General features: G+C 43.6%; 1 protein-coding gene across 2 annotated transcripts in view; it reads right to left on the reverse strand.

The window, feature by feature from the left end:
- WDR49 (WD repeat domain 49) overlaps positions 1–17,442 on the reverse strand; it is a 117,938-nt gene that overhangs the window by 45,829 nt on the left and 54,667 nt on the right. For both annotated transcript variants that reach the window (XM_056565094.1, XM_056565093.1), the window contains one exon: positions 11,470–11,568. In XM_056565094.1, the coding sequence (XP_056421069.1) occupies positions 11,470–11,568 (99 nt within the window). The remainder of the gene's footprint in view (positions 1–11,469; positions 11,569–17,442) is intronic.

Below are 17,442 nucleotides of genomic sequence, written 5' to 3' on the forward strand. Positions count from 1 at the left end.
CTATCCTATTCTCAATTATTACTTTATCAAAACCCTAGACAACTAATGAAAATTGCACCCTCTTTCACTACCTTGTTAGTTAAAGCATATTAAAACAATAACAATATAAAGTTCACAGTCTAACGTGTATATTTCTATATTCCTGAAGTAAGTCATATGCTTTTTGCTAAAATCTTATTCTTCCATCCAATTGTCTGTTATTTTTGCCTATCTAAAAAACATAGATCAGTCAGGATTTGATAATATTTGCACTACATTCACACTGTTATACCCTGCGCTCCGGCTGTACATACCGGCCCTGAGCACATCTCCCCGTCCTTGTCAGCCGCCGGCGGGGCTGAGACTCGCATTGCGGGACGTGCCCGCATGCGAGTCCCAGCCCGTCACTCACCTCTGTCCCCTGCCTCTGTTCCTCAGCTCCGGCGCACGTGCCACCGCCTCCTAGGGTGCGCATGCGCCGGGGCTTTGAAATTTAAAGGGCCAGTGGGCCCGTAATTACTTGACACCTGTACCTCGCATATAAGTTCTAGCTCCTCCCTCTTGCCGGATCTTTGTTTGCCTTTGTGCCTGAGAGAAAGCAGTATTCCGTTTTCCTTTACCATGCACCAGACCTTGCATCCCGTGACCTGACCGTGTTCCTAGTCGTCTGCCTATTGACCTTCTGCTATTCTACTGACTACGCTCCTGTGCCGCCTGCCCAGACCTTCTGCTTGCCCTACTACATCCTGCCTTGTCCCTTCTGTGCCACGCTTCACCTCAGCCGCCTGTGTGGTTGAGTCGTGCCAGGGGTAGCGACCTGGGTGCCGCCTGCCGCAAGCCCATCCTGCTTTGCGGCGGGCTCTGGTGAAAACCAGCGGCACCTTAGACTTCGTTCCCTGGCACGGCCCACGTCATCTGCCACACAGGTCCAGCGGATCCACTACATCTCCTGCTCCAGACCACCCTGGTATTGCAGATCTACTGCCTCCTGAGTTCCAGTCGTCTGCGGTGAGTCTTACACACACAAATCTCTCTTTAAAAAAAATAAATGATTATTGATATATATATATATATATATGCTACAAAAAGGTGTTTGGTTGTTCTTTAAAGATACATTCAATATAATTGCACATACAGCAGTCACAGGCTGACTCATAGGGTCACGGGGTAATGTTGGAGAATCTTAGTTTTCCAGTACTGTTCTACTCCCTTATCTTGTTCCTTAAACAGAGAAAGAGCAGGTGCAGTTGCCATTGCCATGACCTATTATAGATGTTAAAGTGTACCCGTCAGATCCAACAAAATTTTTTTTTTAAATATATCACTCAGTAGCTAATCCTGACCATGTACATGTAATTTTTATGTGTCTTGCACCTTTATTTATTTTTTTATTACACTTTTAATTTAGCTCACTAGTCTGAATTCCTCTCAAAGGGAGGGGTGTGGCCTCACTGTTCAGGTCTCCGTCCCCTCCCTCAGTATGCTGTCTGCTCACATCTCCCCTAGCATTAGCAAAACTACAACTCCCAGCTTGTCCTCACTGACAGTAGCAGGACACAAGCTGACAGTGGGAGGATTTTTCCTCCAGCTTAGAACCCTGCGCTCACAGCTATCAATCAAGGAAGTGTGTCCATGACATAGGGGATGATGCATGGACACAGCAGGACTAATATGTGTCCAAGCAGGCAGGGGGGCAGTTGTTTGACTGGCTTTTTCAGTATGAAATACTGAAATTTTTCTAATGAAAGCAATTGCAAAGTCTATTGGTTTTGCATGCTTAACGATATAGCAAAAGTTTTTGTATCTGACAGTGCCCATTTAACCTTTGGCTCAGAAAGGTGAACCCATAAAAAAGCACAAAGTCTAGGTGGAGTAAGCAGTGACTTATGGCACCATTGAATATTTGGAACGCAAATTCAGCTCCCATTAAAATCAATGGAAGTTACACAAATTGCATAAAACAGATGGCTTTGTTTTCGGCTTCCAGGTCACCTCTGACAGCCACAAGCATGCCATAGGGGGCCAGAAAGCCTCATGTGGATATGCCATAAACGTCCCAGATGGGAACACCCGTTCAAACCCACAGACATACAATGCATGGTCAATTGGCACAGTATGCCTGTAACTAGGTGAATGATGGCTTCTAGCGGTCAGTTGAGCAGCTGTCCATCCAACAGGCATAGTTATGAAAATAACTAGTCTGCAAACACTTCTGTACTTCAGATCACACATAAGATGATGTGCAAACTATTCACTCTCATAAGACTCTGGAACACCCCCTGGGTCAGATTGTTGTTTCTCGTAATTGTCCTTGAATTGTTCGGTGTCCTTTTTTAGTGTTTTTGCTGAGGTAGCTTGGTGTAAATTCAATTTATATTTCCTTTTACTTGTTAAAAATATAAAAGCTGGAACCTTGTGACTGGAAAATCTGTTACCGTTCGCACATATTTTATTGTGAATTGTATTGAATATTTATTTAATACTAATTAACTCTTGTTTGAAGGTAATTAATTATCATCTGCTAAAAAATGTGGATCAAATAGTATTTTTTTTCTTCATCATTTGCAATCTCATTAAATGTTTCTATATTTAGATGCAAATTACATTCAAAGTGCTATATGTTTTATTTTATATAGAAGCTGATTTTTTTTTCTGATTTAGAGATACATGTTAATCATTTTAGTAGCAGATTGCATTTAAAATTGTGTGACTGCAACGGTTCGGATCAGAGCTAACTCTGATCCTATGTATTTGACCCCATAGATACGGCAGTCCATAATGACCTGAGCATTTAGGTGGTTAGACAGAGGGAGGGGTCTCCTTCTGTTATTCAATTAGTATCCCATAAATGCAGTTGTGAGGAGACAATGGCTGCTGTGCGGTTGAAGAAACCATACCAGAAGTCACTTCAAGTAGCTTTTGGTCCTTTTTAGTGTATTTTTACCCCTTTTTTGATCTGTGAAACAGAAGTTTTATGGTTTAAAAATGACCCAAAATACCATGTATGAACATAGTCTCACTGACATAGACCAAAACCCGATTTGCAAATATTACATTTATTTTATTTCATAAAAGGGGTCCTTTGGGGATAAGATGTCAGATCGCGGGGGTCCCGCCGCTGGGGACCCCCGGGATCTCGGCTGCAGCATCCACCTGTTGCGGCTTCCGGAAACGCTGGAGGCTTCGGCTCCCGACCACGGTGACGTGAGATTGTGACGTCTCGACTCCGCCCCCATGTGACATCACACCCCATCACGCCCCCTCCCATAGACTTGCATTGACGGGGCGGGGCGTGATGTCACACGGGGGCGGAGTCGAGACGTCACAATCTCCCTTCACCGTGGTCGTGAGGCGTTAGGTTAAGAGCCTCCAGCGCTGCCGGAAGCCGCAACAGGTGGATGCTGCAGCTGAGATCCCGGGGGTCCCCAGCGGTGGGACCCCCGCGATCTGACATCTTATCCCCTATCCTTTCGATAAGGGATAAGATGTCTAGGGGCGGAGAACCCCTTTAATTTTGACAGCAATTTAGGTGTGCCTCAGGCATGTCTAGACTATATTTAATACGCCTGATTTCTTTTTTTTTTTTTAGGTATAAACCTAATTTTTATTATTTTAGTATTGTCATGCAAAGCAAAATCGAAGTAAGATTTTCAAAAAGACATGGTTATTCACTGTGCAGAATGTGGTCACTGGGATAAGTTCTACCATCATAAAAGATCTGTAAGTTGACATCTACCAATGAATCTCATTGTAGTAACAATAAATAAAGAATAATATTAATCTTATAATAAACTTTTTCAAATACCGTATTTTTCGCCGTATAAGACGCACTTTTTCTTCCCCTGGGGGGGGGGGGAAAGTTGGTGCGTCTTATACGGCGAATACCTGCGGCCATCAACGGCCGGGACCCGCGGCTGATATAGGACATCACCGATCGCGGTGATGCCCTGTATTAACCCTTCAGACGTGGCGATCAAAGCTGACCGCCGCATCTGAAGTGAAATCGCGGAGTCCCGAACAGCTTAAAGAACACCGGGAGGGACCTTACCTGCCTCCTCGGTGTCTGCTCCGTGCCGGGATCCCCTGCATGGCCGGCGCTCTCCTTCAATGTCATCACGTCGTCGCGCACCCCGTCCCATCATCCAATAGGAGTGGCCTGCATAGCGACATGATGACGGCGATGGAGCGCGTGGATCCCAGGGAAGAAGATGTCCGGAGCATTGGGGACACCACAGGGACGCGGTGACAGCGATAGAGCGACATCCAGGGCAGCGGTGACGAACAGTGACGGGTCCGGAGTGGCGGGGACACGTGAGTACTACCTCCTATAACAGTGATGTTCATCCTGCGGACCTCCAGATGTTGCAAAACTACAACTCCCAGCCGTTGGCTGTCCGGGCATGCTGGGAGTTGTAGTTTTGCAACATCTGGAGGTCAGCAGGTTGAAGATCACTGTTGGGTTCAGAATCTTTTTTTTCTAGATTTTGGACTTTTAAAATAGGGTGCGTCTTATATGCCGGTGCGTACTATAGGGCAAAAAATACGGTACTAAAAAAAAAAAAAAACACAGTGTTATCAAGGTGACTCCAATAAAAAACTAATGCCCCAGGCTTAACTCAGGATGACATTTTCCATTAAATGTATTTTTATTTTAATCTTTTAAACATGTATTTAAAAAAAATTCATTCTAGTTTCATTATTTTTTTCCCTATTTCTTCTTTGCACCAATAAGCTAAGGAAAAAGTCATAACTCATCTGAAATTAAAATACTATTATTATTTTTGTGTCACTACCCAGTAGGAGCCCTTCTTCTTTTTATATAACACAAAGTGATGTTAACTGTAGGTGATGCAGACATATAGCGAACATATTAAATAACATTTAACCTCTAGCAAAACACTGAGTAGAAGTTAATTGTTTAAATAAGTATGTTACTTCCTTGTATAATCTTAATATTTTAATGAGCTGCTAGTAGTGTAATAAAAGTGTCTATGTTAATCCTTAGAAAAATGGAAGTATCTCATCCATTTTAATAAGTGCCAAGGAAGTTAATTATATCAGTTTAATTGTGGAAACATATACACTGCATATGCAAGAAATATGCAAATCATTACGGTGCCGCATCATCATAATTAATGTAGAAGGACTGTTCCATTAATTAGAATGTACTTGACCAGGTTCTTTATTTAATTAAGCTCGGAAGCAGGAAGCGGATATCGTGCCAGTGAGCAAACCGGCTGCTTGAGAAAAAAAAACAACCAGAATGCACCTTTGACTGAATATTGCAATTACGGGTAAAGCAAACATGCGAGCCACTTACTGAATTATAACATCATTAAATGCTCGAGCAGCCACTACAAAGTTCAGAGAGTGAGAGGAGGAAGAAGAAAGTTTGGAAACCTGAACACAGGAAGCTGTGTACCGTATTTTTCGCCATATAAGACGCTCCGGCATATAAGACGCACCCAATTTTAAAGGGTGAAAATCTAGAAAAAAAAAAGATTCTGAACCTTCAACCTGCGGACCACCAGATGTTGCAAAACTACAACTCCCAGCAAGCCCGGACAGCCGTTGGCTGTTTTTGCAACATCTGGAGGTCCGCAGGTTGAAGACCACTGGTATAGAACGTAATACTCACGTGTCCCCTCCGCTCCGGACCCGTCACCGCTGCCCTGGATGTCGCCCTCCATCGCTGTCGCCGCGTCCCTGGGGTGTCCCCGTCGCTCCGAAGCGTCTCTGCTGCCGGGTATCCTCGCTCTCCGTGATCGGTGATGTCCTGTATTAGCCGCGGGTACCGGCCGTTGATGGCCACAGGGACCGCCGCGATAGGACAGGGTTCAATGTGTAAGGGTAAAAGGGGGGGTACCAAATGCCTCTAGACTAATACCATAAAATGGTACATGATGATGAAATTACAGAAAAAATAAATCGGACTGTGCTTCACTTTAAACGATGTACAAATTTAATATAAATTGATATAAAATATTACAAATGAGACATAAAATAAATAATGCAAATCTAATACATAAATGCCTCCTACCACAGGGCCCTTGTGGGGAGGTATGATATTTGAATACAAAGTATATATTAAAAGATGTTAAAAAATAGCATGTAAATTATGTTCTACCGCTAACCCAATATATTGCAAACCGACATAGTGTACTTTTGTGCGGTACACTCCGTTCTCATGTGATTTAGAACAGTTCACAAAGTGATATAGTTACCAACTCCTAAAGATAGTTTTGGGTTCAATGTGTATTTGCCGTATAAGACGCACCAACTTTCCCCCCCCCCCCCAGTTTTGGGGAAGAAAAAGTGCGTCTTATATGGCGAAAAATACGGTAAGTATTCCTAGCCCTCCAAATTCATCAAAATGTCAATTATTTTAATTTATCCAAAGATGGATATAAAAATGCACAGGTCCATATTATTGTCCATAGGTATAAAGTCCAAATAGAAGCAGCACGTCAAAAAGAGAAACATTTTAAATTATGAAAATGAGGAAACGCAAGCAAAGAACTGAATAGCAGAATAAATGCAGCACACCAAGCAGATTAAATAAAAAATGGTGGTTTATTCCATGATCTAAAGAAAAAACGCTTTAGTAGCTACCCGCTTGACTTTAAAAAAAAGGTAGCGAGAGGGTACTGAAACATTATTCATAGGTTTAGTAATAAAGTAGTTGTCCGGCCAATGACTCTGTGGTCTTCAGATTTGTCACTAACCCTTCAATAATATTTGCATAAATCAATTGTAACTATATAGGTATTATGTTATCAGAAAAAAACTTTTTCTTCACTTATTAAACTATTTGTTTGCCACCTAAAGTCATTGAGTACTATAACAGTAACTGACTGGTCCAGCTTCCCATAGAAGTCTATGAAGGAGGAGAGGGGGAGCGAGAGTGAGACCGAGGCCGAGAAAGACTCTGCTGAAAATTCTAGTAACTCCTCTATCTCACCCCATGCTTGATTTACAGTTTACAATACCTAGTGCTGCTCTGTTGTGTCTTTCGTGTTCCTGCTTTCAAAGGCAAGTCATAAAGACAAAGGGGGACATTTATCAATGTTTGCTTTTGTATTCCTTTTTTTAGTTATTTTTTTCTTACTGTTTTTTTGCTTGTGTGCGACGTATTTATCAACTGGTTTCAGCCTGTTGATAAATTTCTTTCACTTAAGCACTTTTTCTTTTTTTGCTTTGGCAGTGGCTTTTTCTGCTCCATGTCTGAGCTGGAGTAAATTTAGTAGTTTTTTTGCGACTTTCGCACTTGATAAATCTCTGACCACTGCAAGTCAAAAATCACTTTTTGCTTTGGTAAGCAAGATTTTTATTTTGTGCTTAGGACACTGAACATGCAAAAAGTCACAGAAAAAAGAGCGTAGGCGCACGTGTGACTTTTTTGCCAAAATTTTAAGCAAAAAAAACCTACTAAATGCTTTGATAAATGTCCCCCAAAGAGGTGCAGGATCTCCTCTTCTGTGTATGTACAGTATATGAGAGGCATCATAGCAGCTAATAATATCTACTCAGGAATAACAAAAAATTAAGGATGAAGTCTGCAGAGGAGAAAGGGTCTACCACTTTACTCATACAGGAATACATTCAGGTAGGGTTAGACTGGATCACCAGAGCACCTGAGGCTCCTCTGGTGGGCACAGGCTGTGCCACAATATTAGGACCTCAAAGTTTCAGTAAAGAGAAAACCCCATATTGGGCTAATGTATTTTAAGGACCACGGGTTGTTCCGTTTTTTGTACTTTTCGTTTTTTCCTCCTTACCTTTAAAAAAAATCATAACCCTTTCAATTTTGCACCTTAAAATCCATATGATGGCTTATTTTTTAACATAGTAACATAGTTCATAAGGTTGAAAAAAGGCCAGAGTCCATCAAGTTCAACCTATACCCCTAATAAGTCCCTACTGAGTTGAGTTGATCCAGAGGAAGGCATGAAACCCTCATACTAGAGGTAAAAATTCCTTCCTGACTCCAAATATGGCATCAGAATAAATCCCTGGATCAACGTTCTGTCCCTATTAATCTAGTATACATAACCAGCGATGTTATTATTCTCCAAAAATGCATCCAGACCCCTTTTTGAATTCTTTTACAGAGTTCACCATGACCACCTCCTCAGGCAGAGAATTCCACAGTCTCACTGCTCTTACAGTAAAGAACCCCCGTCTGTGCTGATGTAGAAACCTTCTTTCCTCTAGACTTAGAGGATGCCCCCTTGTTATAGATACAGTCCTGGGTATAACTAGATCATGGGAGAGATCTCTGTACTGTCCCCTGATATATTTATACATAGTTATTAGGTCTCCCCTAAGCCTTCTTTTTTCTAAACTATATAACCCTAATTCTGATAATCTTTCTGGGTACTCTAGTCCTCCCATTGCCCATATTATCCTGGTTGCCCTTCTTTGAACCCTCTTCAGCTCCACTATATCTTTCTTGTACACTGGTGCCCAGTACTGTACACAGTATTCCATGTGTGGTCTGACTAGGGATTTGTACAGTGGTAGAATTATTTCCTTGTCGTGGGCATGTATGCCCCTATTGATTGCCCCCATGATTTTATTTGCCTTGGCAGCAGCTGCCCTTCACTGGTCACTACAGCTAAATTTACTATTAACTAAGACTCCCAAGTCCTTTTCCATGTCAGTCGTCCCAAGTGTTCTCCCATTTAATACATAATCCCAGCTCGGAATTTTCCTCCCCATGTGCATTACCTTACATTTATCAGTGTTGAACCTCATCTGCCACTTCCCAGCCCAAACTTCCAACTTATCCAGATCCATTGTAACAGTGCACTGTCCTCTATAGTGTTTACCACTTTACAGAGTTTAGTATCATCTGCAAAGATTGCTACTTTACTATTCAACCCCTCTACAAGGTCATTAAGAAATATACCCATGACTGACCCCTCTGGTACCCCACTAGTATCAGTCACCCAATCAGAATAAGTACCATTATAACCACCCTCTGTTTCCTATCACTGAGCCAGTTACTTACCCACTTACACACATTCTCCCCCAGCCCCTTCCTTCTCATTTTATGCACCAACCTTTTATGTGGCACCGTATCAAATGCTTGCGCCACCAATTCTACTTTGCAGTGACATAAGTCATTTTACCGAAAAATCTAAGGCAAAACGAAAAAAAAAATTATTGTGGAAGAAAAAACACCATTTTGTAACTTTTGGGGGCTTCCATTTCTACGCAGTACATTTTTCGGTAAAATGGCACTAATCTTTATTCTGTAGGTCCATACGGTTAAAATGATACCCTACTTATATAGGTTTGATTTTGTCGTACTTCTGGAAAAAATCATAATTACATGCAGGAAAACTTATACATTTAAAATTGTCATCTTCTGACCCCTATAACTTTTTTTATTTTTCTGCGTACGGGCCAGTATGAGGGCTAATTTTTTGCATTGTGATCTGAAGGTTTTATCGGTACCATATTTGTATTGATCGGACTTTTTGATCGCTTTTTATTCATTTTTTCATTATATAAAAAGTGACCAAAAATACGCTATTTTGGACTTTGGAATTTTTTTGCGTACGCCATTGACCGTGCGGTTTAATTAATGATATTTTTTATAGTTCGTGGCGATACCACATATGTTTATATTCATTTTTATTTACATGTTTTTTTTTTTTTTATGGGAAAAGGGGGGTCATTTGGACTTTTATTAGTGAAAGGGTTAAATCACATTTTTTTACTTTTTTTTTTCAATGTTATAGCCCCCATAGAGGGCTATAACATTGCATACACTGATTGCCAGCACTGTTCACTGCAAAGCCCTAGCAGTGTTATCGGCAGTCGATTGCTCAAGCCTGAATCTCAGGCTTGGAGCAATTAATCGCCGATCGGACAAGCCGGAGGAAGGTGAGTGACCCTCCGCTCATGTCCTAGCTGATCGGGATACCGCATTTTCACTGCGATGGTCACGAACAGCCCTATTGAGCAGCCGGGAAGGTTTTACTTTTGTTTTAGACGCTGCTAAAGGGTTAACGCCGCATCTAAAGGGTTAATAGTGTTCGGCACTGCGATCCCTGCCGCACGCTACTAGCCCCGGGTCCCTGCTTCAGTTACATGCCGAGACCAACCCGATATGACACACGGTCACCGCTCGTTATATCGCGGGAGCCGGCCACGGACGTAAATATACGTCCGTGGTCGTTAAGGGGTTAAAATAAACATTCACACGTTTTACACAACTTATTGTAGGGCAAGAGAGTCATTACCTTTGGTGGGCCCAACGAATGCATATCCGACAATCAAACTCCGTAACTTTGCCTTGTTTAAACAAACTGCAGTTACTTCTCTTCAGATTCTTCCTTTTTGGTTTCCTGAAGCCCATCCCCTGTTCCCTAGCAATTAGTGCCATTAGTTTGTATGCTAATTAGGGCATAGACTTTCAATGGGTCAGTCACCACTGTTTAGATGCCAATGGGAAGAGTGCTCATGTTCATGCCCCGCTGGCAGTGTATGCAATGAGGTAACACCTTGTTGGTTACCTAATTGCAGTGGTAACCACCTTGTTGACAGTGTATGTTCTAGTTAGCATATTGGGTGCCAAAACTACCAGCACCCATTACTAAGGAACCCTAAAGGGGAAGAGGGGTGATGAGGGGTGTTGTCAGAGGACTTCAAGGAAAAAAAGAAAGAATCTTGATTTTAATGTCATATGTTTCTTCTTTTGCATTTTTCTTATTAAAGGGTAGTCCGGGTTTATATATCTTATCCCCTAACCAAAGGATGGGGGATAAGATGTATGATCGCAGGGGTCCCGCTACTGGGGACCTCCGCTATCTCGGTGCAGCCCCCGGCATTCTGTTCCGGGCACTGCCTTCAAGACGGGGACGTGATGTCACGACTATGCCCCTAGTGACGTCACACCACGCCCCCTCCATTCATGTCTATGGACCCCTCCCATAGACATTAATTGAGGGGGCATGATGTGATGTCATTGGGGGGGGGCGTGCCCATGACATCACGTCCCCGTCACGGAGGCAGCGCCCGGCACAGAATGCTGGTGGCTGCACCGAGATTGTGGGAGTCCCCAGCAGCAGGACCCCTGCGATCATACATCTTATCCCCCATCCTTTGGATAGGAGATAAGATGTATGAACCCAGAATACCCCTTTAAACTCTCTGGACTGCAAACATATCTAGTGACTGTGAAAAGCGAATCAGAGAACTCCAGGTAAGTCATGTAATCCGCAGTAGTGGAAGTATGTGTACAGAGAATAGGATGAAGAGAAGGACACAGGTCCATGCCTAATAGTGAATGATCTCGAAGAATCAGGCCAGAAGAACGCCCAAAACATCTAAGATATGGATTGGACATGTTAATGTCTGAAGTTACACACTGTAAACAGGATTGTAATACAGCCCCAGCATCCACTGCAGCATATTTCTTTATCTAGTTTATAACTTTTATGCTGTCTCTCTAGTATTTGCTTTTAATTAGCTTTTTACCTGATTTTGACTTTATTGCTTTAGAAGGATCTGGATGGAGTTTTCTGGAAGCGTTTTCTGTATTGTTGTTCCAAACAACCATCTCTCCAGCATAGCTACCTGGGAAAAATTGTAAGACATCAATAAATGTTCTGAAGCTGCAACTTTTTATATTTTCAGAATCAAATGACAAAACTGATATTTATATACCAGAAAAAATGACTTGATTCTGGCCTGAGCTCCCAATAAAAATCCATTGGCAAATAAAGAAGTCTTCCTGCAATGATTAATTTATTTAATAAAAGCTCTTGACATGAAAAGGTGAGCACACAAGCTATTGCCCTCTGGTGTCAGTTTTCTGACTTTTACAAATATACAACCCTCTGAAGCACCTTTGCTTGCTATTTTTCTTTTACTACAGTGACACAAGTGATATGCTGCAGGGGACGATATTACTTCAATTCTAGTGCGGCAGAATAAATCTGGGATACTCTAAATATAGCACTAAATGCAGTGTCAGCAGAAAACAGAAGCACTTTGATACACACCAGATAGGTGGTGCATGACAGGAATTTACCCAGGGGAATTGATTTAGGGGGCCCATATACAGTTACTGTACATGAAAATATTATCTGATCACTTTTAGGTCTTATGCCCATGAACACATGCTCTTACTAGTGTTGATCAAAAGGGCACAGTGGTAATAATCATGCAATTACCATGACATAATAGTAGGTCATGGTGTGCTTACTATCTAAGGCCCGTGATAATGTTCTACTGTCAAGGTGGGGTAGCCAATTTAACGTCTTCTAAGAGCCACTACTTTTTTCTGTTGACAGGGCAATATTGGGTTTGTTTTTTGCGGGAATGGTATGGAATGGAATGGTATCTTTTTACTTAAACTTTTCATTAATCTATATAATGTATTGTGCAACCAACGTACACTGTGAGTTTGGGGGGGGGGGGGGGGTAGGGAGGGAGAAGATGGGGCCACTGCTACACTGACAGAGGACGGGTGTGCCACAGGTACATTGGAATATATTTTTGAAGACATTGCAAAGTATACTAACTACTTAGCCCTGTAACATCCTCGTCCTGGCCAGACACGCGCACGCCAGAGCTCTCACTTTTAAAGGGCCAGTGCTCATTAAGTCAAATGTCTACACCTGCACCCTGGTCCTTAAATATCAGCTCCTCCCTTGGTTCCCTGCCAGATCTTTGGGTGTCTATTGCCATAGTGAAAGTTCTGTGTCTCTGTTACTGTGTACCTGTTCCTTGCTACCTTCCAACCCTGCACCTGTGTTTCCTGCCCTGACCTACTGCCATCTTGCCACATCCTGCCAGTCTCCTTCAATGCCACGCCACCTCCCAGCTACCTGTGTGGACGAGTCGTTCCAGGGGTAGCGACCTGGGTGCCGCCTGCCGCAGCAACACCATCCCGCTTTGCGGCAGGCTCTGGTGAAAACCAGCAGCACCTTAGACTCTGCTCCCTGGCATGGCACACGTCATTATCCACACAGGCCCAGAGGATCCACCACCTGCCGTGACCATAACAGTACGATCCAGCCATGGATCCCGCTGGGGTGCCTTTGCAAGATGTATCGGATCTTCCCAATGTCGTGGCTCAACAGTTGCAGCAGTTAGCCCGTCAGGCGCAACAACTGAATCAACTCACTGCCATGGTGCAACAGCTCCTTGCCACTCAGCAGCAACAACAGCAGCAGCCACCTGTTCCTGAGCCTCCTCCTGTGTCTGCAGCTTCTCCTGGGACCAAGCTTTGTTTGTCCTTGCCTTCTAAGTATGACGGAAATCCCAAGCTGTGTAGAGGCTTTATGACACAGTATTCTATCCATCTTGAACTCATGGCGGATCTGTTCCCGATGGAGTGTGCTAAAGTGGCTGCACTAGATTCTCCGACTAACTTGAGCAAACATCCTTTTAGCCACTCGAATAGATGTGCGTTTTGCCGAGAGGCAAGAAGAACTTCCTTTGGAAAAAGAACCTACCCGAACACAGCGATTACCTCGTCTGGCACCCGTGTTCCAACATCCACCTCTACGGTCTACTTTGCCTACTGCCGAAGATGCTATGGAAGTGGACCGTTTTTGCTTAACGTAGCAGGAAAGATCCCGTCCACGCTATGAGAATTTGTGCCTATATTGTGCCAGTCCTGAGCACTTTCTCAAAGACTGTTCTGTACGTCCTCATCATCCGGGAGAACGGTCTCATCTTGGAGCTCTCACTTTTAAAGGGTCAGTGCTCATTAAGTCAAATGTCTACACCTGCACCCTGGTCCTTAAATATCAGCTCCTCCCTTGGTTCCCTGCCGGATCTTTGGTTGTCTATTGCTATAGTGAAAGTTCTGTGTCTCTGTTACTGTGTACCTGTTCCTTGCTACCTTCCAACCCTGCACCTGTGTTTCTGCCCTGACCTACTGCCATCTTGCCACATCCTGCCAGTCTCCTTCTGTGCCATGCCACCTCCCAGTGTGGACGAGTCGTGCCAGGGGTAGCGACCCTGGGGCCACCTGCCACAGCAACACCATCCCGCTTTGCGGCAGGCTCTGGTGAAAACCAGCGGCACCTTAGACTCCGCTCCCTGGCACGGCTCACGTCATCATCCACACAGGCCCAGAGGATCCACCACCTGCCGTGACCATAACAAGCCCCCTATGTGTGTATATTAAAAAATTTTAACCACTTTTTCCCCCTAAATGTACTAACCCTTTTTTTGTTTTCCTTCTCATTTCAGATCCGTGTATCCTGTGGCTAACTTCAGATTTGGTGAACTATGATGACCAGCTTTTATTTTTTGTTTAATATTAATAAAATGGTTACCGAGAGCTTGTGGGGGAATGTTTTTTCAAATAAAAGTTTTATAAAAGTGTTGTGTTTTTTTAATTTACTTTACAGGCTTTGTAGTGGAAGCGGCCTTATAGATGGAGTCCAGGTGTCCATTGAGCGTGACGGAGCTACGCTGCACAGCTGTCCCCCCCTCTGTCAGAACTGGTCCAAGTCGAACCACTGTAGTACAGAATGGGTGCAGGACGGAAGAGGCCATCAGCCTTGGGGTGTACAATGCACATTAATTTGGTAAGTGGGGCATAGTGGCGGCGGGAGTCCATCAGGAACGTGTTTAAATTAATGATGAGGGGTTACAGCAGTGGGTGTGTGTGTGGGGGGGGGGGGTGTTGAATGTTTAGGAGGCACAGAAAGAAGGTTTTAGATGAATGATGAAGAGGCACCGGGGTATGTATGATAAGGGGGTACAGCAGTGGGGGGGAGGGTGATAAATGTTGAGGAGGCACAGAGGAGGGGATTGTTTGGGTGAATCATGAGGAGGCACGGAGGGGGGTGATTAGGGTATGATAAGGGTGTACAGCAGTGTGGGGGGGGGTGATGAATGTTTAGGAGGCACAGGGGGGATGGGAAGGTTGAGGGGGTGTTTGTATGAATGATGAGGAGGCACGGGGGGGGGGGGATTGGGGTATGATGAGGGGGGACAGCAGTGTGTGGCCAGGGGTAATAAATGTGTTAAGGAGGCACAGCAGGGGGGATGATGAGGAGGCACAGGAGGGGGAGATTGAGGTGTGATGAATGATGAGGGGGTACAGCATTGGGTGGGATTTGATGAATGAGGAGGAGGCACAGCAGTGGGAGGAAGAGGAATGATAAGGAGGCACAGCAGGGGGAGGGGTTTTAAATGGGGAGAAGGCACAGCAGTGGGGGTTAATAAATTGGCTGAGAGGAGTGGGTTGATTAAATGGCACAGGGGGATTGGGAAGGTAATTAAAATGGCACAGCACAGGGGGATCAAAGGGGGGGTAATTAAAATGGCACAGGGGTGGGGGGATTGTGAATGAAATGGCATAGGGGGGGGTAACTAAAATTGCAAAGGGGGATCAGAGGGGCCCCCTCAATTCCCAATCCTCCCTCTGATCCCCCTATGCCATTTCACCCCCCCCCCTATCAGAAGGGGTATTGAAATGGCACTGAGGGGATCCGAGGGGGGGGGGGTTGAAATGGTACAGTAGGGGGTGGAATTGAAATGGAAAAGGGGGGATTGGCAATGGAGGGCACTGGAGTCTAACATGTTTGTCCCGTAGATGCTGAAGAGATGAAGTTTTGGCTGGGAGAAGACATCATGGCGGTCTGAGACGGATGGAGAAGAAAAGGAAAGAGGACGCCGCTCATCAGAAAAGATTGTGAGTCCCTAAATTTAACTGTCATTACTTATATGGTATACAGATCTGTATACAGCTGGTATATACCTCTATATGGCCCTGTATATAATCACTTACATGGTATACAAAACATGTATACAGCTGGTATATACCTCTATATGGTCACTGTATGGGGGGGGGGGGTAGTTGGAGAATCTTGGTTTGTAAATAGTGGATTTTATTTAATAACAGTATACTGGAATTGTCCAGTCACTAGTCACTTTGTGGTGCAATGGTCCTTGTGTGGCAGTATTATTTGTCCCTTATGTAAGTGTATTATTGGTAATATTTATCTTGGTATACCAGTATTATTGGTATTGTTGGTCTCAGTATGCCCGATCTGGTCGGGTTACAATAACGTAAGGTAATATTTGCTCCTTATATTTTTATATATATATATATATATATATATATATATATATTTATATATATATATAGATAGATACATGCGCACATGTTTTTTTCAGCATTTCATTCTTGGCTCCAGGCAGGAAATATGAAATTCCATTTTACATTGCCATACTTTCATATTTCTGTGAGCTGGCCGGCTTTCCTTCCCAGCCATCCACCTACCCACTAGCTGGTTCAACTACAACTATCAGCATGTCTTCACTGTAAGGGCATGCTGGGAGTTGTAGACTTGCAACAGCTAGCTGGCGCCGCCCGGGCGGGGTGGGGGCGAGAGGCCAAAATGGAGCTTGGCTTGTTTAGGCAGAAATCCTTCCACCGGCCCTGCCTGTGTGATCCTTGTTTTTTCTTTGCTTTATAGGTTCTTACTAGTGACTGGCATCGAGTGAAATTTGCTGTGGATGCACTCCATTTCTACCCTTCAAGGTATTTTGACGTACAACAGCAATGTAGCCCCACGTCATGGTGCGGATTTAGCTTTACATGGAAACTCCAACTGTCTCCTACATCGAAAGATTTGGCAATATCCGGCCGCACGTCCTCATGGAATGATCTAGGTTTCTCATCTTCATAATTTGGCGACTAACAAGCAATTTGCTTTTTCTCATTACTGCGTCTTTTTTGTTTTCTGAAGAGTGTTGTATTTGTTTAGAGCCTGCAGATAAAAGAAGCGACTGACTTGGATGGAAAATAATGTATTCTTTGTGTCTCCAAACCCTAAAACCTTCTTCACTTTCATTTAATTTCTTAGGGAATTATGTGCTGAAAAGTGCCAGGGAATATTTTACCTCGCTGTCATATATAAATACATTCATTAGCTAAAAGCTGTAATTTCACTGAACGGCAGCGATGCATGAACATTTCTGATTTCCAGAAAGATTTTATTATTGAACTTTTTTTTTTTTTTTACCTTCTAAACTAGATTGTGATAGGAAAAAAAACCTTCCTGTGTTACCAATCACGGATTGGTATCGGGTACTGGAGAGCTGCCACGTTGCCGGCGACATTCTTCGATAGGACATTGAAAACTCTTGAAGCATAGGGTTCAGCGTAAGTGCTGCATTATTAATAATTTACAGCGTATTTGTGTATAGTGTCCCCAGGGCTACATACGCTGCGATCTATGGACTTGCTGAATGATTCATTTACACGTGTAGCCAACTTAAAGGAAGGTTCTGCCTTTGAAAGATTTCTTTAATGAATGTTTAAAAACCTTCATAGGGATTGTTGGACAGATTGCTGCTTTGTTACATGGGTTGTTCTATGATGGTACGAGCAAATGCCTGTAAGCGCTACATCAGTGTTTCCTACTGTAGCAAAACTACAACTCCCAGCATGCCCGGACAGCCTCCGGCTGTCCGGGC

The sequence above is a fragment of the Hyla sarda genome, chromosome 3 (assembly GCF_029499605.1).
Source record: "Hyla sarda isolate aHylSar1 chromosome 3, aHylSar1.hap1, whole genome shotgun sequence".
NCBI classification, from domain to species: Eukaryota; Metazoa; Chordata; class Amphibia; order Anura; family Hylidae; genus Hyla; species Hyla sarda.